Raw genomic sequence first — 25,254 nt, forward strand, 5'->3', positions numbered from 1 at the left:
ATTATTTAAAAAAAAAATTAAAATGTATTTAAATAACATTATATTTGTATTTTAATTTAAATTAAATAAAAATAAATCAAACCAAATCAAATACAGCACAAGTATATTTGTAGCAATAGCCAAAAATACATTGTATGGGTTAAAATTATTGATTTGTCTTTTATAAAATCATTAGGATATTAAGTAAAGATCATGTTCCATTATGATATTTTGTAAATTTCCTACTGTAAATATTTCAAAACATAATTTTTGATTAGTAATATGCATTGCTTAGAACTTCATTTGGACAACTTTAAAGACGATTTTCTCAATATCTAGATTTTTTTGTACCCTCAAGAAGTCAAAATTTTTAAATAGTTGTATCTTGACCAAATATTGCCCTATCCTAACAAACCATACATCAACTGAAATCTTATCTATTCAGCTTTAAGATGATGTTTAAATCTCAATTTCAAATAATTGACCCTTATGACTGGGTTTGTGGTCCAGGGTCACATATTTACTCTATGAACCCTGAAAGTTATAATTTATTTAAAATGGCCAGACATCAAGATATGGATAAATATCCATGAACAGACATCTTGGTCAGTCACAGTGCGATGCATTTTTGACTGTGAACAACTCTGTTATAAGAGGAATTAGAGAGAAACAGCTGCGGTCTACAGGCCACACAAACACTCCTCATCCAGCGACAGGCCTGTCACGTGACCCGGGCCACAGACACACACCGGCTCAAATATAGAACATGCCCATAAAAAGCCACAGAATGCAAGCACGGTCCCGCACACACATATACAGAGAGAGAGAAAAGCCAGAGGTTTAGGGCAACTGTCCAGCATCCCTCCTGGGAGCTATACGCACTTCACACTACTGATGGAGAGGAACAATGGCTAAACATAGTGTGTGTGAGTGAGAGAATGTTTGTAGGATATATTTATATATGCATGAACAGAAAAAAATTGTATTAAGGAATTATTGTGAGGCTGAGTTGATGTGTGTGCGCGTACAGTAGAGTACTACAGAGATATTCGCCAGTCTTTTCTTAGCATATCTAATTCAGGTTGAGTGTTTTTCCATTCAGATTTGTGGGAATCCATTTGGAGAAATACCCTCCTCCACTCACCACTGCATTTGACCGTTCCAGTTGTCACTATCTGTCCTTATTTAATATTAGATAACCACCACAATGCAGTATTGTCACTGATAGATTGTTAAACGTGTTCAGACTGGTTTTAATGCTCTAAAGTGTTCTGAGTGAGCTTGGGTGTTCTGGGTATCACAAATAGCCGATCCTAGATCTCTATGCTATTCTGATCCCTACATATGGCTCAAATTCCTCAATGCAAGTCTATTGGATTTTTGCCTGTTTTAACGAGTGCAAGGTCTGCTTAGAAAAGGAATAGCACAACTCTCTTAGTCGCATGATTTGAGGTATCATTTCCGTCTGTTGTGCAAAAGGTGCATCTTATCTCATGGGATTTTCTGCTAATGGCCATTAGTCTGTCACATACAGATCAGAGATTTGGTCTGTAGTAAATATTGAATCTGTGTTCAAATTAAATGGGAATCACCAGGGATTGTTCACCCAAAAATCAAAATTACCCCATGATTTACTCACCCTCAGGCATGACTTTCTTCTTTCGGACAAATACAATCGGAGTAATATTAAAAAATGTCCTGGCTCTTCCAAGCTTTATAATGGCAGCGAATAGGTGTTGAGATTTGATAAAGTCAGAATTATGAGATATAAACTCACAATTCTGACTTTTTTTTCTTGCAATTGCGACTTTGTATCTTGCAATTCTGACTTTTTTCTCCAGAATTGTGAGATATAAAATCGCAATTGCGAGTTATAAAGTCAGAATACCTAGATATAAAGTCAGAATTGCAGGTTATAAACTCACAACTGCAAGAAATAAAGTCAGAATTACAAGATATAAACTCGCAATTCTGACTTTTTTTCTTGCAACTGCAACTTTGTATCTTGCAATTCTGACTTTTTTCCTCAGAATTGTGAGATATCAACTCGCAATTGCAAGTCCAGTTCTAAAGGATAAAAAAAGCTGATATGTTCACAGAACTGTAAGTTTATATCTCACAAATCTGGCTTTTTTCTCAGAATTGCGTCATATAAACTTGCAATCCTGATTTTTTTTCTCAGAACTGTGAGATGTAAACTTGCAATTGTGACTTATAAAGTCAGAATTGCTAAATATAAAGTCAGAATTGCTAAATATAAAGTCAGAATTGCAGGTTATAAACTCACAACTGCAAGAATAATGTCAGAATTACTCGCAAATCTGACTTTTTTTTTGCAATTGCGACTTTGTATCTCACAATTCTTAATTTTTTTTTTTTTCAGAATTGCGAGTTATAAAGTCCAGTTCTAAAGGAGAAAAAAAAAGACTGATATGTTCACAGAATTGTTTATATCTCACAATTCTGACCTAATAACTCGCAATTGCGAGCGTATAACACACAATCCTGACTTCATTTCTTAGAATTGTGAGTTTATTTCTCTGAATTGTGAGTTTATATCACAATTCTGACTTTATTTCTCGCAACTGTGAGTTTATATCCCACAATTCTGACTTTATAACTTGCAGTTGTGCATTTATATCTCACAGTTCTGACAAAAAAAGTCAGAATTGTGAGTTAACAAGTCGCAATAACCTTTTTTTTTTTTTTTTTTATTCAGTGGTGTAAACGGGCCACCATACATTTTCATATAAAGTTTTAAATATGGATAACTTTCTTACACAAACACATCAATTTGATTCAGAAGGCCTTTATTAAACCCCCAGAGTTGGATGGAGTACTTTTTATGATGGATGGATGCACTTTTCTGGGCTTCAAAATCTCAACAGCCATGCGCTGCCGTTATAAAGCTTGAAAGAGCCAGGACATTTTTTGGTATAACTCCAATTGCATTAATATGAAATATAAAAGTTGTATACATCTAGAATTGTATGAGGGTGAGTAAATCATTTTGGGTGAACTATCCCTTTAAAATCAAAATCAAAAACAGACTACTTTCGTCCAATAGCCTGTGGCCTAAGATCTTCTTCCTGTTTGGGCAATGTGAACCAAAGTCTGATGACATGACATCACGCTGGCCCCCTGCACTTCCCCCTGGCCACTGTGTGAATGCATTGGGAATGTGTCGCATAGGCATTTTTTAAAACAGGAGAGGTAATCCCTATGTGAACAGAAACCATAGCTGACCATCGCATGGCTGACCACATCGCTCAGAATAGTATGGAGGAGAGTAAGATGTCTGCATTACAGCAGAACAGAGCTTTTAAGTTGAAAAGCACTGAGCTTATATCAGTCTTAAAGGAACTGTTCACCCAAAAATGTAAATATCAAATGGTGTAAATATACCTCATACAAGTCATACAAAATATAGATGAGTTTGCTTCTTTGTCGGAACATATTTTGAATCATTTTGCGTTACATTAATTGCTCACCAATGGATTTTCTGCAGTGAATGGGTGCCGAATGAGAGTCTAAACAACTGATAAAAACATCTCTTTAACCTCATGAAGTGAAAAGCTTCTGGTTTGTAATACACTAAAATAAGAGTCCTCTATCATAATATTGCTTTCTCCAGAGAAAAAGTTGTCTCATCTGAATCAGAAGTAATATGCACAGATCAAACACAGTTTATAAGCAAAAACTGTTGAAAGTTAAACAAATATGTAGGTGGATACTGATAATAGAGGACAACAGCAGATAGAAGCATTTTTATGAGAGGAAGGAAAAGGAAGCATTTTTATGGATTATGAACTTTGTTTTAATGAAGCCAGAAGTTACATTATAACGTTAAAATGTTTAAAATGTTATTTTATTTTATTACACACAGCTTTTTGCTTCATTGATGGATTGGAGTTGTGTGAATTACTTGTGGATTATTGTGATGTTTTTTTCAGATGTTTGGACTCTTATTCTGACGGCACCCATTCACTCCAGAGGATCTATTGGTGAACAGGTGATGTAATGCTAAATTTCTTCAAATCTGTTCCAATGAAGAAACAAACTCATCTACATTTTGGATGGCCTGAGAGTGAGTAAATGTTCAGCAAATGTTCATTTTTTGGGTGAATTATTAATTTTAAGGGACACCCAAAATGAACATTTTGTCATTATTTCATTATCATGTCATTACAAATTCATTTAGTGTTATTTTTTTAAAGCCGAATATTAAAGAACCATTAAAGTAGTAAACACAAGACTTCTATTTGAAGTCTTCTAAAGCACACAAAAGCTTTGTGAAGAAAAACCCGGAGTTTAGGTCATTATTCTGGAAAGTATCTTCTCTGAAAAAAATACTTATTTTCATTTTCTTCAGAGGATAAACAACATAATAATAATCAACAAGTAAATAATGACAGAAATCTCACTTTTGGTGATCGTTTCAGTCTATACAGTCCACATGACATGAAAATGCTCCCTAACCTTTTTTCTAAATGCATCCAATAACTCAGTGTTCCAGTGAAATTACAGATTTCTGTCTAGTGACTTATGTTGGACTTCTTCAGTCATTTAATCTATGTTTACGTCAAAACGGAGCATTCTGCAGGCTTGAACCAATCTGCCTCCATCGAATCAACAACCAATTAATAAAACCGAGTCCCCCACCCCACTTCTGTACTGTGACTCAGGTTTCACTTGAACTTCTGTCACAATACAGAAGAAAAGATCTGATCAGACTTCCATTTCATCATTCAGACTTCCATAAATTGCAGGTAGACATGTTGAGACTCCACAGACAAGAGTCAAATCGGTCATTTGCTGAAGTGACTCTCCCAGCAGGCACTTTCAGTCAAGTTAAACATTGTTATTATGGTGCTTAAAATATGACAAACTCTGTAGTGTGAGATATGCTAACAGTGCTTCAATCCAAGTGATTACTTCAGGGGTGTCCTGGAGGACCACTGTCCTGTAGAGTTCTTCTCCAACTTGCCTCAACTCACCTGCCAGGAAGTTTCTAGTATGTCTAGAAAGACTTGATTAGCTTGTTCAGGTGTGAGTTGGGGTTGGAGCTAAACTTGAAAAGGACCCATTTCAAGGTAGGCTTCAAGACCCAATCGAATTCAAAGTTAGGTTCTCTTCCTGCCTAGTAAGATACCTTCATGTGGGTGATTTTTGATATCCCACAATCCTGTGGGTTCCATTCCATGATGGTTAAAGGTTGTATCAGCGATTTCAAGCCTGAAACATAAAGTGTCAAATTCAGCTGACCTTTCTTCACGATCCGCTCGCTGCCTGCCCCATAAATCGACTGTAAAAAAAAACGTGTCTCTCTGGTCAGCCTAGGGTATGAGATATGCCAAAAAAACAATCGGTGCTACCAACCTTTCCACAGAAAAACAAACAGTGTTCCAACCAATCACCGTCAGGGGGTTGGTGTTGTGGACTTTCCTACTGGTGCAGGGATGTGAGGGAGGCGGAGCGAAAGTCCACAACACCAACCCCCTGACGGTGATTGGTTGGAACACTGTTTGTTTTTCTGTGGAATCGTTGATAGCACCGATTGTTTTTTTGGCATATCTCGGACCCTAGGCTGACCAGAGAGACGCGTTTTTTTTTACAATCGATTTATGGGGCAGGCAGCGAGCGGATCGTGAAGAAAGGTCAGCTGAATTTGACACTTAATGTTTTAGGCTTGAAATCGCTGATACAACCTTTAAGGAAAAAAATAAAAATGGCGTCTGAAATTTGCGTTTGGTGGTCAGATTGTGTGTAAATGTATGTTTCTGACCAACTTTTTGCACTGTTGATGTTATTTCTAGTGAGAAATCAGTATTGCAGAAATTAAATATTTGCTTAGTTATCACCAAAACTCATTCTATTTTGCTGTAGATCATTAAACCATTACGCTGCCTAAGAAGCATGTCCGAAATCAGTTTCATGAGGTGCATTCGTGCGCAAACACTTCCTGCGAAGTCATTGCTGAATATGGCAGCACGGCAATAAGTCAGCCGCCTAGGTTTTTGGATGCAACCTACAGGATAGTGGCTCTCCAGGAGATCCCTGGATTACTTCATGACCATAAATCTAGTTTTAATGTAAAAAAAAAAAAAAAAAAAGTTTTGTTATACCTTTGCTGGCTCCTGGTGTGTCATGGCCATTTTGAGGAAAGCACGCTGGACCTGCAGGGCATTGCTCACCATTTCTGCCTGTTGAATAATAAATAAATAAATAAAAATCAAACAACAACAAATTTACAAATGTATTATATTTTTTTACATATTTTTACAATACACATTTTACGTAGGACAATTTTGAAGTTGGAGGACAAAGTTTTTAATTGTCTTGAACTGGAATACACACAGAGCTAGACAAGACGAGCATTTGAGGTTAAAAGTACCTAAATTGTAATTTTTTTCTTGAAAATAACCAATCATTTTGCTAGATAAGACCCTTCTTCCTCAGTTGGAATCGTTTAGAGCCCTTTGTAGCTGCATTTAAACTGCATTTTGGAAGTTCAAACTCGCGGGCACCATAAAAGTGCACTATATGGAGAAAAATCCTAAAATGTTTTCCTCAAAAAACATAATTTCTTTACGACTGAAGAAAGAAAGACATGAACATCTTGGATGACAAGGGGGTGAGTAAATTATCTGTAAATGTTTGTTCTGGAACTGAACTTTAAACTTCTAGTTAAACTTCAGCTATAGCATTTTTTGTGTTCTAAATACGGGTCAATGACGTGACGGGTCATTTTTTTGTCCAAAGGCCTTAATAATAATAAAAAAACAAATATATAACATCCAAAGTGTGTAAGGTAGTACAACTTGATCTATTTTACTGAATCCAAAAGGTTTTAATTATATTTTACTACATATAATGGTATTTTAAAGATTTTGAAGTGTCAAAAGGTCATTCGGTTTAACCGTCCGAAGGCCAGTACAGCAATTTCATTTGTGATTAAAATATCTTAAAATTTAATAAATTTATATATTTTTTATTCTGGCATGATTTTATAAGACTATATATCAACATAGTGCAAAATGGTATTAAAATTATGTGTAGAAGTCGTTGCTTTGTTATGAGAAAGAATGTCCGGAAAAATTATTTTCATTGATGTCATTCGGAGAAACCAACATAAAGGGCTCCATTTTGGATCGAGTCATGTGGTCAATATTAAGTGACAGGATGTGACATCATTCAGACACCTGCCAAGGACCACATGGTCGTGAAGCAAAGTAAGTAACTCTCTCTTAACTATTAGAAAAATTCATGTTTTCACTTGCTCATACACATGTCCCCAAATATCAGGTCATTCGGTACAACCGCTATAAAACATGGATAATGTTGTAATATTTTAAAAACTTTTACTAAATATAAAATGTTTGATTCTCCTTTTGGTAGCTAGATAGCTAACTAACAAGCTAGGCAGCTAGATATCAGCCTGTTAGCATTGAATGAAGATTTTGTCATTCGTTATAACCAAAAGAGTCATTCGGTTAAACCGGAATTTTGGTTATAACGAATGACTTACTGGTTGTATCGAATGACAGCAATGTATGTTGGTCTCATTTTTACATATCTGATATAAAAAAATACAACATTTTATTAATAGAAAATGTGCAGAGTATATTATTATATAATTTTGACTGAATTTTAACTTTGCAGATGCCTTTATCAAATAAAGAAAAAGACGCTCGTTTCTGGGCAAGGATCAGTGCTGAACCTGTTAAAAAAGAGCAGATGCTCGCCAAAAGAAGGGAAAGGTATAATTTGTTTTTATTATATTCAATAATATAGGTGCCTGGAAGTACCAAGAACCATTAAATGATTCAATGTTTTAATGACTTTAATATAATTAATAATACGAGTTGTATGTAATGTTTGTTCCAATAAAAATGAAATGTCTTAATGTTTGACATTCTTTTTCATGAATATATAGCCTAGCATCTCATCATTTAACAATTTAAACACTTGTTCCAAGACCAATTAAATGCTTCAATGTTTTAATTAATAATTTGCAATACGAGTTATATGTTCATTCCAATATCAAAATGTTTTAATGTTTGAAGTACTTTTTACATTAATAGCCTATTATATTAACACTAAAATGTGCTTTTGAAGCTATTTGTGTCCGTTTATTGTCTTTAGTATTCATAATGTCAAGGGCAGCAGACATGGTCATTCGGTATAACCAGCCTTGGTCATTCGGTAAAACCAATATAGTAAATATTTAAATGGAATAATATTGTTTTTAATAACTAAAGGAACTACAATAATACAAATATAAAGCAGATAAGGCTCTTTTTTTTTTACATTTCCCCTTTTCTCCTTTCCCTGTGCAATGTTTTACTTGAATATGTTGGAGTGTTTAGAGTAGGTCAATAAAATGATAACATTTATGAGATCAGTGATAATTTTATTTAATATTTCTTGTGTGGTACACACTATATACTATCTCAACATCAATGTCAAAAGTGTTTTTTACAGGAATAATTATCTGCAAATGAATAATTTTAGAGATATTCATGGTTAAACCGAATGACTTTTTTGGTGACAAATTTTGTCCATCTTGTAAAAAATGACAAAAACAGTGTTAATTGATTGTACAAACCACAAACTCTTATTGTTAACACCTAGGTAAACTAAAAAATGGTTACAAATATAGTTATATCTCCATTCTATTTTTTTACACTTTTAAAAACCTTATTCGTCATTGACCCGTACACACAATTAAATTATGATTTTGGAGGTGTTGCATAATTTCACAAAAAAAATGTATAATAATAATTTTGAAATAGTTTATTTCACACTATTTTCAAATTAATCACACAATTGTTTAAAACATAATATTTGTGTGATGGACTTTTAAGATTTAAAGTCTGATTCTGGGACAATTATAAAACAAAATCTATAAAGGGCATTTCAGAAGCAGCAAAAAAAAAAGTATGGAAGCAAGGTAGAAATATTTAAAGAAAGTTTTAATGTGACCTTTATATAATAGATTCTGTTATATAAAAATCAACCATGGGGACATAAAGTACCAAAGTTAAATAACTGCCTACTGTAAATGAAGTAAAACCCAAAAATTGGATAGAACTGATCCCTTTTGCTGCACACACACATACACAAAAATTGAGGCAAATCCTACATTTAGGAAAAGACTTCCTCTTGCAGAACATGGGGAAAGCCAGAGGTCTGTTTTACCTTAAAAGGAGCTGACTATAGGAGATAAAACCCTCTCCCAGACCATCTCTTTCAGCACTGATGAGAAACTTAGATTGGTGAATGTTGCCTTTCGAGGTAAAGACACTTCACGGGATTTATCATCAGTAATTCCCACACTTTCAGGTTCAAAAGGTCGCCTCTGCATGACTCCAGGTTAAATCAAGACAATCAGGCTGTGCTTTAGACCAGCAGTGTGTGGCAGAGGAGAAAGAGATATTGCATGCACTCTCTTTTTAGAACTCTTCTAAGAATCTTAACTGAACTGAAACACAATAACTGTGCAATCGTAGTGTATTACAGTTTCACAAATATAAACATGTCATGTTTCAGACAGGGATTTTAAATCCCTTTGACCTCTCTGTGTTTGCACATTTCAAAACAAAGGCAAGGCATAAATTAACATAAATTAGCTTATTACCTGATTAAATTTTCCTCTAAAATTCTAATAATGGACAATAAAAATATATATATATTTATAAGTATTATAATATGTAGTATTATGTACCTTTCATGTTTTTGGTTTGGAAAGATTGTTGAACATTTTTGAGAATCTTCTGCTCACCAAGGCTACATTTATTTGATCCAAAATTTAGTAATAACAGTAATATTGTGAAATATTGTGAAAATGTATTTCTACTTAAATATATATTTAAAAAGTTATTTAATCCTGTGATGGCAAACTCAATTTTTTAGCAATTTCCAGTGTCACATGATCGTTCAGAAATTATTCTAATATGCTGAGTTAGATTCACAATGCTGTTTAATATTTTTGTGGTAAACATGGTACTTCATGATTCTTTGATAAATAGAATGTAAAAAAAAAAAAACATTCTTTTTGAATGTTCTATATTTGAAATAAAAAATGTTTGGAACAATGTAAAATGTAAAAAACAAATCTTACTGACCCCAAACAGTAGTGTATAATGTATATTATTTAAATAGATAGTACTACTCTATATAATATAATATTTATTTATAAATTTAAAGTAAATACACTACTAGTCAAAAGTTTTTGGTAGGATTTTTAATGTTTTTTTAAAGAAAGTCTCTTCTGCTCACCAAGCATGCATTTATTTGATCCAAAATACAGCAAAAGCAGTAATAATGTGAAATAATTTTTTAAAATGACTGCTTTCTATTTGAATATGTTTAAAATTTTAGTTTATTCCTGTGATCAGACCTACATTTTCAGCATAATTTTAGTCTTCAGTGTCATAAGATCCTTCAGAAATTATTCTAATATGCTGATTTGCTGTATTATTATGATCAATATTAAAAACAGTTGAGTACATTTTTTAAGAATTATTTGATGAAAGATCCAAAGATCAGCATTTTTCTAAAATAAAAAGCTTTTTTAACATTATACACTATATCATTGCAGTCAGTATAATTTTCTTTTTTTTTCTTTGTTTGGGAAATAAATTATAGAAATTAATATTTTTATTTTTTTTATTCACTTTTACTTGATCAGAAGTGATGATAGACAGATAGTCTTCAGTGTCACAAGATCCTTCAGAAATTATTCTAATATGCTGATTTGCTGTTCAAGAAACATTTTATTTTTATTATTATTATCAATATTTAGAGAAATTATAGAAATTAATACTTTTTCTATAGCAACTTTTATTATTTTATTTTATTTTGATTTAACTGAACTTTCTATTAATCAAACTAACCTAAAAAAATCTGTTTTCAACGTAATAATAATTAATGTTTTTTAACAGCAAATCAGAATATATAATAATTTCTGAAGGATCACATGATGGCAGTACAAAATTTCAAAATTCCGCTTTAAAATCACAGGAATGAATTACATTTTAAAATATATTCAAATATAAAACAGTTATTTTAAATAGTAAAAATATTGTACTGTTTTGCTGTACTTTGGATTAAATAAATGCAGGCTCAGTGAGCAGAGAAGACTTCTTTAAAAAACATTAAAAATCTTTTAAAACTGTTCAAAAACCTTTGATTGATAATGTATAATAATTACATTTTTTTTAAACATTAAAATAAAAGCCAATTATTTATTTTTGAAACTAAGTTGTCTTAAATTACACAACACTTAAAATGTGCACACTATAAATGGGTCTGTATACATGAAAATATACAGCTGCCTTTATATTTTAAGAAGAGCGTCCCTAGGGGATCATCATATCTGGAGATTGCTGCCGTTAAAAAGTTTGAAAACCCCCAAAAAGACATATATTATAAGTTCCCACAAACATTTAGCGCAGAGTGAAAGACCCAGCACACACTCACAGACATTGTCAAAGAGCCATTTCTCATCTCTTATTAGACCAAAAGGGAAATGTTTCCTCTCTGAGTTGAGCTTGAGGAGAATTCCAGTGTTAACAAAGAGGACACATACATCCCTCTCCCACTTTCTTTTCTGCTCTTTTTCACCCATTCCCTCTCCCTCTTCTCATAATATTACATTCCATCACTAGAATGAGCCACTGTGCCTCTGTGTACACTAAGTACATTGTCCAGCGCCTCATTTCTCAAGCAGCTCTTTAGTTACCATTCGGTAGTGACTGGCCATGAAATGTAAGCCATATAGACTGTGATGTACTGTCAGTCAAAAAGAAACCCTAACATTTCAGTTACTGTTTACAGGCCGTCAACTCAAAAAGTACCTTGTGTTAGGACAGATGGGATAGAAGCACTTGCTGATGAATGATTGATAGTAAGGACTCTTATGGAGCAAATGCACTTATATTATATGCCACTCTCTCGTGAACAGATTACAGTTTATAAAGTTTTAAATGTGGATATTTTTCTTACAAAAAGGCCTTTATTATCCACTCATTCGCTGCCATTATAAAGCTCGAAAGAGCCAGGACATTTTTTAATATATGTCCAATTGTATTCGTCTGAAAGAAGAAAGTCATATACACCAAGGATGACTTGAGGATGAGTAAATTATGGGGTAATTTTCATTTTTGGGTGAGCTATCCTTTTAATAAAATAGCCTTTCTTAATAAAATAACACTGCAAAACAGTAATTTTCCAGTCTAACAAGACACTAATACAGAACTCCATTTCTGTAGAAAAAATAAGTAGCAGTTTAAACAAGCTGAGTTGTCTCTGTAAATAAGCTTTGGACAAACAAAAGCTGTTCATTTTTCAAGCACTTTTAGATTATAATAAATCCATTTTCCATTTGTTATGATGCGAATGGACGTAACAAGGCTGTAGGCAAACAGAATAGCACAAAGCCAATTGTCAAATATAGCAGAGTTATGTGAACCTGGAAAGCAACAGCTGTGAGGTCCCTGAGCAGCTGTACTATAGGGCTGACATGTGGACGTCTGTGACTGTGTGCAGTCATTTGGTACTATAAACTAAGAGCTCTTAGGAGAATGACTTGACTCTTATATTATCTACCTCTGCTCATCTTCTGTCAGTATTCATGTCTCTCTCTAAAATCTGACATCGACACTGACACTGATATTCGCAACTGTTCACACTTACATGCTTTGCCACATCTCCACCAATAGCTGTGCTGGTCCTCAAGTATTCAGACACTGAACCACTCAGCAAATGGTCGAATGCCTCCATGCTTTCGGATTCACCTTAAAATGAAGAGAGAAATGAACAAAACAGAAATTAGCTCAAGAGAATAAACAGAATCTAATGGAATAAACAACATTAATTCAACAGAATAAACAGAGTTTAACGGAAAAAACGACACAGCCAATAGAGGATGTTTTGCAATTCCATTCATTATTATATTGTTGTTTCATGTCATATGGACTATTGTAACAATGTCCTTACTAACTTTCTGGGCCTTGAACATGTCAGTTGCGTTGCTGTCTATTTTATTCAAAAATATCTTAATTTGTGTTAAGAGAAGATAAACAAAGGCCTTACTGGTTTGGAACAACATGAGGGTATGTAATAATGACAGAATGTTCATTTTTGACAAGACAATAAATAATAAAAATCAACCAATATTTTTTTAAGACAAACAGATTTAATTTAAGTTTACATTTAATACCTGATAAGGACGTCCAATTTATAGACTTCATTTATTTGATCCAAAGTACTGCTAAAACCGCAAAAGTGTGAAATATTTTTAACTTTTTAAAGTAACTGTTTTCTATTTGAATATATTTTAAAATGTAATTTATTCCTGTAATCAAATCTGAATTTTCAGTCTTTAGTGATACATGATCCTTCAGAAATCATTCTAATATGCTGATTTGCTGTTCAAGAAACATTTATTATTATTATTATTATTATTATTATTATTATTATTATTAACGATATTTAAAACAGTTCAGTATTTTTTTAGGATTTTTTGATAAATAGAAAAATCCAAAGATCGGCATTTTTCTACATGAAAAAGCTTTTGTAACATTATACACTATATCATTGCAGTCAGTATAATTTTCTTTTTTTCTTTGTTTGGGAAATAAATTATAGAAATTAATATTTTTATATTTTTTATTCACTTTTAATTGATCAAAAGTGATGATAGACAGTTATAATGTTACAAAAGATCAATCTGAAAAAAATTCTACTCAGCTGTTTTCATTGTCATAATAATAATAAATGTTTCTGAACAACAAATCTGAATATTAGAATGATTTCTGAAGGATCTACGACTGGAGTAATAATGCATTTTTTTAAATTACATTTTTAAATATATTCAAATAAAAACAGTTACTTCAAATAGTCAAATATTTTAAAAAAATGTAGTGTTTTGCTGTATTTTGAATCAAATATATGCAGGCTTGGTGAGCAGAAGAGATTTCTTTAAAAAACATTAAAAATTAAAAATCTTACTGTTCCAAAACTTTTGACTGGTACTGTATTTTTTGTATAATTTATTTATTGTTGTACTTCAGATATTTAACATAAAATAATGACTAACATAAAATAATAGAACTACAACCAATGTATTACTGCTGAAAATAAGAATTAATATTACAATTATTACTTGTAGCATTATTAGTAGTGTTAATATTATTGTTATTATTCAATCATTACAGAACCAACAACTCACTGAAACAATTTGGAAAAGAAAATGAAACATTTTGCTCAAACTAAACAATCTGTCACACTGTGAAAACACTGAATTGCAAACACAAACTTGAGACTGAAGCAAGCAGAAGAGACAGTTCAGAAATCCCACTGACATCCATATCCATTGTATATTTCAGACTCTGTCTATGTACAGTTTGCCAAGGCTAATGCCACTCTGTTCCAATGAGAATATTTTCCCATGAAGAAAAAAAATCCCCTCAAAGTCAGAGGTCTTCTCCTTAAGATAATCTGTACAGACAATGCCCTGTGGACTCATCAAAACAGACCACGGCAGCATTTTTACATCATATGCTTTAGAAATAAAAACTATTAATATATTGAATAATTCAGAACAGCTATCAAGAACTTTCAACCAAAGCACTGCTGTACTTAAGGTACCTCCGTTGATAATGCTGCTGATGTCTCCGTTGACCAAACCCCCAGGACAGTTCTGCAGTTTGACAGCCACCGCCTCCAGACGAATCACTGCCTGCTCCAGACGCTCAACCAATGCTTCCATGACAACGTTCCTGGAGAAACAGAGCAAACTCTTGGTCTGTGCTAAACGGCCGTTATGGCCTATGAAAGCTGTTTGATTTGTTGGGACTTCATGACCTGAGTACTAGTCAGTTCAGTAAAACACTTCTGCTCTGCGTAACGGTCAAACGACAGCACGTATCCCAGAGAAACATGAAAACAATTATTATGAGGAACGTTTTATTGACGTTCTTGGAGGTGATCTAATCCACTGTATGTAAAGAAAGGGATTAAGTTAAAAAAACTGTTAACACTGTCTGTTTACCTAATGATTAATAATGACAAACATTACTTAAACCAGCCACTTCTATCAATAACATCTATTTAATTGAGCTAATACTGGCTTTCTGCAAATCTAGCACACACTGTGAGTATATGAAGGCGTGGAGGTTCACTGGCAGCCGTCCACATGACCACACCTCAATACTCATCTGCAAACAGGAATGTAACAGTCAATTCAGTGTCAAGAGCAGGCCACAAACTGTGCTGTCAACAGTCCAAAATCAGCAGTTTATCAAACTATTTAATTACATAACATATTCATCCCCATCTTAAAACCTTTCAAAAAGAACACAACCAGAAACCCTAAATATCGCTGCTATCTTGACATTTCAGCCTTTATCTGAGCATCTGATCAGCAAATACAAATTCTGTTCTATATTTGAAATGTTTTAGTCATTATTAGTCATTATTGATTAAAAAACATCAAATCAGTCATTAGACCATCTTGATTCATCTTTCATTTCTGACCTTTAGTCCTTAAAATTGTTTTCTAAAAACTGTTCATTAAATCTGACTGACTTAAAGTATATGTGCATATAGACATATAAGTCAGAATCTGCAAAATGTTAATTATTTTACCAAAATAAGAGGGATCATAAAAAATGCACGTAATTTTTTATTTAGTACTGACTTGGAATTAAGATATTTCACAGAAAAGACGTTTACATATAGTCCACAAGAGAAAATAATAGTTGAATTTATAAAAATTACCCTGTTCAAAAGTTTACATGCACTTATAGTAATTCTTAATACTGTGTTGGTTTTTTAGTGACAGTTCTTCATGAGTCCCTTGTCCTGAGAAGTTAAACTGCCTGCTGTTCTTCAGAAAAAAACCTTCAGGTCCCACAAATTATGTGGTTTTCTGGCATTTTTGTGTATTTTGAATCTATTCCAATAATGACTGTATGATTTAGATATCCATCTTTTCAACTGAGGGACTCATATTCAACTATTACGGAAGGTTCAAATGCTCACTGATGCTTCAGAATGAAGCATGATGCATTATGAGCCAGGGGTGTAAACTTTTGAACAGAATGAAGATATGTACATTTTTATAATTTTGCCTAATTACATTTTTCTTCCATTTATTACTGCCCTTCAGAAGCTAAAATATACTTACATGTTTCCCAGAAGACAAAAAGTTTTTTTGACAAAAAAAAGTGTACCCTGATCTTAAAATTCTCAAATGCATTGTGTTTGAACCTTCTGTAATAGTTGCATATGAGTCCCTCAGTTGTCCTCAGTGTGAAAAGATTGATCTCAATATAATACAGTCATTGTTGGAAATCTATTTAATAAAATTATGGTTGAACCACTGATTTTAATGATGTCCTTACTACCTTTCTGGGCATTGAACGTGGTAGTTGTGTTGCTGTCAGTGTCAGAAAGCTCTCAGATTTCATCAAAAAAGAGGTTTGGAACGACATGAGGGTGAGTAATTAATGACAGAATTTTCATTTTTTGGTGAACTAACCCTTTAAAAACATGAAATCAAAACTGGCAGAAATGAAATCTCATGCTGGTAATTAAAGTCTAATAAACGGCTTGTCATCATCATCATTCTTATTACAGGACAGAAGTGGAATTAGATCATCCAGTCTGGTTCATATCACTAAACAATAATAATCACATCTATTAATACCATCTTTGAGATCACTGTTACCGATTAACTATTAATGTGCAACTCAGCTGTGCACCATGTAATATGTAAAAGAGTATATTTTAGATCCCTTTATGTACATACATACATTTGATCAATTATTCTGATTCAACTGTGAAATTATGTCTGTTATAAAAAACAGTGGAGTGGAAGAAAACACTAGAAATCAAAATCAAAACACAAATGAGTACAATCTCACAAACAATATTAACAATTTATAATCCGACCACTTTCAGACAATCCAACATCATACAAAAGTACTAAAGAGCTAACAAGCACACCACATTGATTCATCCACCTGCACATTAAAGAGAGAATAGACAACAAAAGAGCCGTATTTGCTGCATTTAACATGTAGCTACCAAAAGAGCAACTCTCTCTGTGACACACGTCAGCAGTAATTAATAGTGACCCAGTGTGGAAACGCTCACGTCATCTTGTTATCTCTCTAGAGAATTCTCTAGACCCTGCCAAATGCCTGACCTGGGCCTCAGTTAGGCTTTTCAGAGAGGAAGAATAAGCCCTGAGCTTGTGACACACACAGAATCGTTTCTAAAGCACAGGGCACCAAACCTCCAGCTTAAGTAGAGATCATCTAACCAGTGGCTAAATTGCTTGAGAGCAGTGCTCAGCATTATGGGACAAAATATGACTTGAAATATCTAGTCAAAATAAATACTACTGCCTTAACCTGGTGGCCTATGTGCTTAGTCTGCCGTTAAACATGATAAACACTGACTGAACTAATATTTCAGGAGTGATGCAGTTACTAGGCACACTTATCTATTTCTGAATGTCTATTCTCAGTGCAATGCTTCACCCGGATACAGGGAGAGAAGGTGACTGAGGCTGATCATACATGGGGCAACTTTTTGAGCAATGTTGCCAGGCAACTTTGGGGAATGTTGATGTCAATGGGCAACCAGGTGAGACACAGGGCCCACGACCCGATCTAGAGTATCCAGACAGGCATTTGTTACCCATACCTAATGGGAAAATGCCCAAGCAACATGGCTCAAAAAAGCTACCCGGCACCATTGCTCAAAAAGTTGCTCCGTGTATCATCAGCCTGAGAGTTCATGTGCTAATAAACATTTCAAAGCGTATGCCCTGAATGCCAGTGTCACATTCTATTAATAACACCCTAATTGCATATTGAAAAGAATCTGTGGCTAAACTTCTCAAGACATTATAGGGACTTGGGGTCGACTGATAAGTGTTTTTCAGGGATGATGCCAATACCGATTATTACAGATCAAGTAGACTAATAACCGATATTTTGAACCGATATATATGTCTGGTGTAAAAAATGTATTTAATGTAAAAAAAAGAAAAGAAAAATAAGGGCTCTGACAAAAATTCTTTAAATGCTTTCAAATTATTTTATCAGCAAATCGGTTTTGAAAATGACAGATACCGTTAAACATAAAAATGCTTAATATTGGCGGCAATAATCGGGCATGCCGAAAATCTAGAGGATTGTGGAAGTGGAAGAAATATAGTTTGTGCATCTACATCATTTACTGTGTTTGAATAACCAAGGGTGTGGGAATGTTTTGTAAAGACGGGGAAACAAAATAAAATCTCACAAAAAGGTGGGAGTTGCGATACACTGGTGAAAAATACTGAATTAAAATTTTTATTCAGAATCAGCTTAATGGAAATTTCCTTGCATAATTCTATTGTGTCCATACATAGGGGCTACATATTTAATTTTTTTCTGCAAAATTCCTTGTGTTTATGTAAGCATACATGGCAATACATTTTATTCTCATTGAATTCTAGTTTAATCACAAACAACACAACATGACCACAATTCATCTACTATTTGTATTAAAAAATAACAGTGACACTACACTTTAGGTGTCATTTGTTAACGTTAGTTAATGTATTAACTAACATGGACGAACAATGAACAATACATTTATTACACTATTTACTAATCTTTGTAAGTTAATAAAAATACAGTTGTTCATTGTTCATGTTAGTTCACAAAGCATTAACTAATGTTAACAAACACAACTTATTGCATTAGTAAATGCTGAAATTAATATTAACTAAGATTAATAAATTCTGTAGAAGTACTGTTAATTCTTAGTCCATATTAACTAATGTAGTTAACTAATGAACCTTATTGTAAAGTGTTACCAAAATAACTTACATATTTCATATAACGCTAGTATTAGAAGCATTGGTAGTAGTATGAAAAATAATATTTGAATATTTTACATCATATTACATTTTAGATTTTTTTTTTTACATTTTTAAAAATCAAAAAAGGCATTCTTGAAACTAAGTTTTGAAACATACAAGCCATGTGGGCACTTCGTCATTTAGTGTGTTTGAATGAATGGTGATAGGACATTATGCACAGTCAAACCAAAAATTATTCAGACAACAGATATAATTTTTGATATTTTTTACTATTGGGGACACTATAATTCATTTATGTAGTGAGGATAGCAAAATAAAGTAAACTGTGACATATTATACCTAATAATTCTTCATACAATTTATACAAATTTGGAACCAAAAATTTGATTTGACACTTTAACCTGACTATGTTTTGTTACATGCCTTTCTATCAAAGTTATCTGACTTTATCAAGATTAAATTGTTCTGACACAATTTAACGCTTGAGTTCTTCTCATATTTTACTATCCATTCATTTTCTAAACAATAGCGAATAAACTGTGATAATGTGAGAAATGTTGAAACTAAGTATCTGAATAAATTTTGGTTTGACTGTATGTACATAAAATTCTAAATTAAAATACTAATCAAAATTATGAAAACATTTGTAAAGGAATATTTTAAAGAAATATTGAATATTGTCAAATGTAGCCAGTATACAAGCCTACAAGGGTGTACGTACGTCATCCAATTGATTTATGACAATATTAACATAGCAAGAATTGAACTGCTAGGCTGCTAGGCAGCATCACTTCGAATATAACGCGTGTCTAACAGAGCTAAAGAAACTAGCCTGTCTCGTCATCTCTATCCCACAGGCAGCAGACGCCTGCACTCGCTGATATGACAACTGACAGATCCTGCAATTAGTGAAAAGATAACGCACCCTGCCCTCTGACACCAACACACCACTACAAGCTAAAAATCGCCCTCGTTCAAACCAAATTCCTGCCAGCACAGCGAGTGCGCGTGTCTCCAAACACAAAACCGCGCACGTTTCCATGAGAACCTCCCACCCGCTCAGAGAGAGACCCAAACGTCCCGCTAAAGACATGGAATAATAACGTGACAGACACAGAGTCATTCTTACCGAAATATTACCTCTGACAAGGGATCCGTTGTTTACTCTCACGTTTTCTTTAGAAAAAGCGAGATGTGGATCGGCTATGGAGGTCTGGTCCTGGCGTCCCCGGCGCTCTCCCTGCTGTCACTCAACTGAGCCCAGGGCAGACGCTTCCGGGACTTCCATATTTGGGAAGGATGAATCAGAGAAAGGTTACATCAAGATACCTAGATAGAGCAGCGAGACAGACTGAGAGGGTTTCCAAGGACATCTTGAATCTTGATAGCGCCACCGTGAATTGCATTACATACGGAAAGAATGGCTAACGCAATTTAGTTAAAATGAAAATATCACATATTTAATGACACTAAATTAATTAAAAAAGGTTTTTTATAAGAATATTTTTATTACAAGTGTGCAAGGAAACGTAAATATTTTAGTATGTTTTACTTGAGTCATTAAATCAAAATTTTACCGAAAATATTAAATATCAAAAAATTCAATGGCATCAATAGTATTCCCCTTTTTCTTCAACGCGGAAGTGAGACTTACGGTTCATTAGCCGCTTTAGGGAAATAAGGAGAGGAATAACGACATGCAGTAAACGGTAGGCCTAAAACAGTTTGCACTATAAACCAGTTTGTTCATAATTAAGATAATACATTAAAATAGCTTAAAACACAGCAGTTTGCGATATCAAGCAGCAAAATTAGCAGTTTTGTACAGCTAAAACGGCAGATGAGACCGAAAGCCAAGACTCATAAAATTTACAAATGGCCACTCCCACTCTTACAGGGAAAATAAGATGGAAACAAATACTACAAATGAAAAATAATATTATAAATATTATTAAAACAATATAGCTGCAAGCAGCGATTATCGGGGTTTAAGTGCCTTAAGGCATTTAAGCACATATGAAAAAAGACATTATTTAGCAAGCCTGTAACCACCTAAATCAATTATTTACAAAGCATTTTTGGCAAATCCAGGATATTTAACCATAGAAATATGTTTTTTTTATGTTTATGACTGTAATATTGCCAGCTCTGGTCCGATCTCCTTAAAACTTTGCATGCTTGTTTAGAATCTTCTGTCGCATGTGCACACCGGGTTTTATGAAGTTTTTCCTTTTCCTTTAGGTTTTATAGGATTTTGGGTAAATTTGGACAGGCCCCTTTTCTAAAAGACCACGTTATTGCTTCCCAAACGGGAAAATTTCACAAATATTTAGATAATTATTGACCTAGAGAGTACAGAGAATTGTACTGCAGTGTTTTTCCAGATTGAGGGAAAAACCTAGGACTAGTTCACAAAAGTAGGTTTTTTACATCTTCTCGATCATTTAACAAATGATTTGATTGACAGCAGTGGTTCTAGTAGCAAAGTTGTCCGGAATGAGGAGTTTTATCATATTATATGAATATCGCGTGTATGTGCGAAAAACTGTGCAATGTACAATCGTTTACGCCCTTGAAAAACACAATATCACCCCAAAATTTCTCACAGACGATCAGCCTCCGTTAACTTTGTCTAATAGGTGCCTTGAAATTCATTGGGCAATGGTGGCCAGGTTTTTTTTTGAGATACGCAAATGTCCTTATTGACACTCATGGCACTTTGGACCAAGGCCATGCACAGCGATTTTCATGTTGATAGGACAAATGGTTGCGTAGGTATAGACTTTTTTTTGTTTTTTTTTTTCCTTTTATAACACCACCAAGTGGCCAAGTCCTGCGATTGTTGTCCTGCAATCTCAGATTGAGTTCTAACATAAGTGTTCTGAGTTTGGCAAAGATATCTCATTCCGTTCAGGAGTTATAGGCATTTTACAAAAAGTAGCCTTGCCCCTTTCAAACGTGTTGGCGTCCCTTTATGACAATGATTCAAAAGTTAAACTTTTATTGTTAATTATTGATGTTCACTTTCCAGAGAATCTTTCTGCACAGACTTGGTTCTGATCGGGCGAAAAACCTAGGAATAGTTCGCAAAAGTAGGTTTTTCAAAAAAGCCAAAATACCCAAACATTTAGCCTTGAGCCTTCAATAGCCGGTTTAGGAGTTATAAGCGATTTTTGATCATTGTAGCGCGCCCCTGTCAGGCTGATTGGGGCGAGCCTTGGTGATGTTGTCTGCGGTGTGAATACTACCATCCCTCCAAGTTTCAAGTCTCTATGACTTAGGTTTGGACTGCATGATTAGTTTTACGTAACGATTGCTGATCCTTGGCCATTCTAACAATTACAATAGGGTTTCAGCGCTGCAAGCTTGAACCCCTAATAATAAATGTGTTTCCATTGCCTCTTGGGCAGCTAATTATCTACACTCCACATTTGCTTCACTGCACTTTTGACACTACAACAGATTATCAGATAATCTGCTTGTCAGCCGGTATCAGTGCTCTTATTCTGCATCAGTTCCCATTGCCGTTTTCTTCCCGCGGTCCTCTGCTATCATGGCCGACGTTAGACAGGCGTCCCTGGTGATGGTGTGGTGGAAAGTTTCCACCACTGCTGTGTCACAGTAGTACAGAAAACACGAGTCAGCGTCAGGTTGCACGGCGAGCAGAAATAGAACATCCTCAAGAAGTACCAGGTGCACAGATGTGGCCCTTTGGCATTTCTTATTGATAAGAAAGGCCCTAAATAATTCACCGAGCCTCTGCGGGTCTCCAATACGCGAAAGAGCGTTGAAAGGAATACAGGTGTTGGGGTTGGTTTGGCTTTAAGTACAGATAAAACATGCGTTGTGAGGGTTATATTTAAATGTAGGGTTGAGTTACATGGATAGGAATTTAGGGCCTGTTTATGGTCATTACCCAAAGTGCTCTGTCCTGAACTTTAGAAGAGTGGGTACAACTAGGTCAACATGGTGGATCTCAGATCCATGACACAGCGATTTGGTTCAAACGTTGCTCAATCCCATGTGAGGTTCACAAACAACACATAACGTTACACAAAACTGCTTGTACCATCACCTGACTAGACATATTAAATTATATTTAGTGATTCTGCAGACGTGTGTTTACGCAAACACATTCATTATTCAACAGCCCTCGGAGATTAACACTTAATCATGCCTGTTTATTCAACATGTCTCCTTCTCTCATTTAAATGTGCAGGATTTGTTTAAATTATTTGCAATGGTGGAAAACAATAAATTATACACATGAAGTAAACTAAACTATTTCTAAAGGAATATACAGAGTTACGTATCGACCTTATTTAAATCTGGCTTCCGGTCTCATCCGCATCCAGCTATTTTTATCTGTACAAAACAGCTCATTTTGAAAAATGTAGGTTACAGTGATGCACTTACAATGGTAGTGAATGGGGATTACAGTTTCAGTAGTTTTGTGATTTTGTCACTTTTCAAGTTAACACGCTTTTAGAGTGAGAAAACTGCTTAACCTCTTCTGTGTAAAGTTACAATTTAAGTTTACTTTGCCAAAACCACTAAAACAACTCTAAAAATAACTCTTAAAACTCTTAAAAATAACCCAGCACTGTTGGTGCTGATAGCCTAGCGGTTATAGCATTGACATATAGTGCAACTGCACCTCCTGACTCGTTTGTTAAAAAGCAAGGAGAAAAAAAGTGAGTTAAATGTTTAACCCAACATCCAGGGTAGTTAAACTGTTGCTGTATTTCTTCCTTAAAATGAAACCTAAATAGGTTGGAAAAATTTAATTATTTCAAATAAAACATTTACATATAGTCCACACGAGAAAATAATAGCTGAATTTACAGAAATGATCCTGTTCAAAAGTTTACATACACTTCATTCTTAATACTGTGTTGTTACCTGAATGATCAACAGCTGTTATTCTTGTTTAGTGATAGTTGTTCATGAGTCCCTTGTTTGTCCTGAACAGTTAAACTGTCTGCTGTTCTTCAGAAAAATCTTTCAGGTCCCAAAAATTATGTGGTTTTTCAGCATTTGTGTATATTTGAACCCTTTCCAACATTGACTATATGATTTTGAGATCCATTTTTTCACACTAAGGACAACTGAGGGACTCATATGCCACTATTACAGAAGGTTAAAATGCTTAATGATGCTCCAAAAGGAAAAACTATGCATTAAGAGCTGGGGGTGAAAACTTTAGAACAGAATGAAGATGTGTACTTTTTTCTTATTTTGCTTAAATATAATATAATATATATATATATATATATATATATATATATATATATATATATATATATATATATATTTTTTTTTAGTACTGCCCTTCAGAAGCTACAGAAGATACATGTTTCCCAGAAGAACAAGAAAAATAAGTTAAACTGACCCTGATCTTCAAATTCAATAAGATTTCATCCACCGGCTCTTCATACATTGTGTTTCCTTCTGGAGCATCATTGAGCGTTTGAACCTTCTGTAATAGTAGTATATGAGTCCCTTAATTCTCAAAATCATACAGTCATTGTTGGAAAGGGTTCAAATACACAAAACTGCTGAAAAAAATTGATTTTTCTGAAGAACAGTGGGCAGTTTAACTGTTCAGAACAAACAAGGAACTCATGAACAACTATCACTAAACACACAAAAAACCCCAGCTGTGGATCATTCAGGTGACAACACAGTATTAAGAATCAAGTGTATGTAAACTTTTGAATGGGGTCATTTTTATAAATGTAACCATTATTTTTACTTGTGGACTATATTTAAACATCTATATGAAATATATTATTCAGATCAGTACTAAATAAAAAAAAATAACATGCATTTTGTATGATCCCTCCTATTTTGATAAAATATTTAACATTTTGCAGATTCTGCAAGGTTTATGTAAACTTTTAACCTCAGCTGTATGATAAATGAACATTTATTAATGATTATTGCTGATGCCTCTAGTAATTATATGTCTGCCATATAGTAATTTGACCTGAGTTAAATAAAACTACCCGGAATGTCGTGTTAAACATTTCACCCAGAAATGTTAACTGTTATAAATTAATACATCTTATCCTCTAAAAATAGCCTCATTCACTTCCACCGCATAAGCGCCTCACTGCAACCTTGATTTTTGCCTTTTTTTGAAGGGCTGAGATAATATTTAGCCACGAATGCTACCAATTTTACCAGAGGAAATGGTGTATTTCATCCATTTTTAAAAATTGAATTTTATCACACATCTGCTTTTAAATCCTCCAAATATAATCCCCATTTACTTACATTCTAAGTAAACAATGGGTGAATCTAAATTATTGTGTGGTAATCAACACTATGCCTCAAATGTAGTGCAAAATTATGTAAGTGCAAATACACTGCTTTTAAATCTC

General features: G+C 33.9%; 1 protein-coding gene across 1 annotated transcript in view; it reads right to left on the minus strand.

Moving 5' to 3' along the window:
• LOC141289334 (phosphatidylserine synthase 1-like) overlaps positions 1-20,116 on the minus strand; it is a 33,533-nt gene extending 13,417 nt beyond the window's left edge. Inside the window, exons 1-5 of the mRNA XM_073821451.1 lie at positions 20,009-20,116; positions 14,635-14,765; positions 12,679-12,779; positions 6,105-6,182; positions 3,226-3,277 (exon numbers count right to left, since the gene is read on the minus strand). Coding sequence (XP_073677552.1) covers positions 3,226-3,277; positions 6,105-6,182; positions 12,679-12,779; positions 14,635-14,755 — 352 coding nt within the window. The 5' untranslated portion in view covers positions 14,756-14,765; positions 20,009-20,116. The remainder of the gene's footprint in view (positions 1-3,225; positions 3,278-6,104; positions 6,183-12,678; positions 12,780-14,634; positions 14,766-20,008) is intronic.
• Positions 20,117-25,254: the final 5,138 nt, after the last annotated feature.

The sequence above is a fragment of the Garra rufa genome, chromosome 17 (assembly GCF_049309525.1).
Source record: "Garra rufa chromosome 17, GarRuf1.0, whole genome shotgun sequence".
NCBI classification, from domain to species: Eukaryota; Metazoa; Chordata; class Actinopteri; order Cypriniformes; family Cyprinidae; genus Garra; species Garra rufa.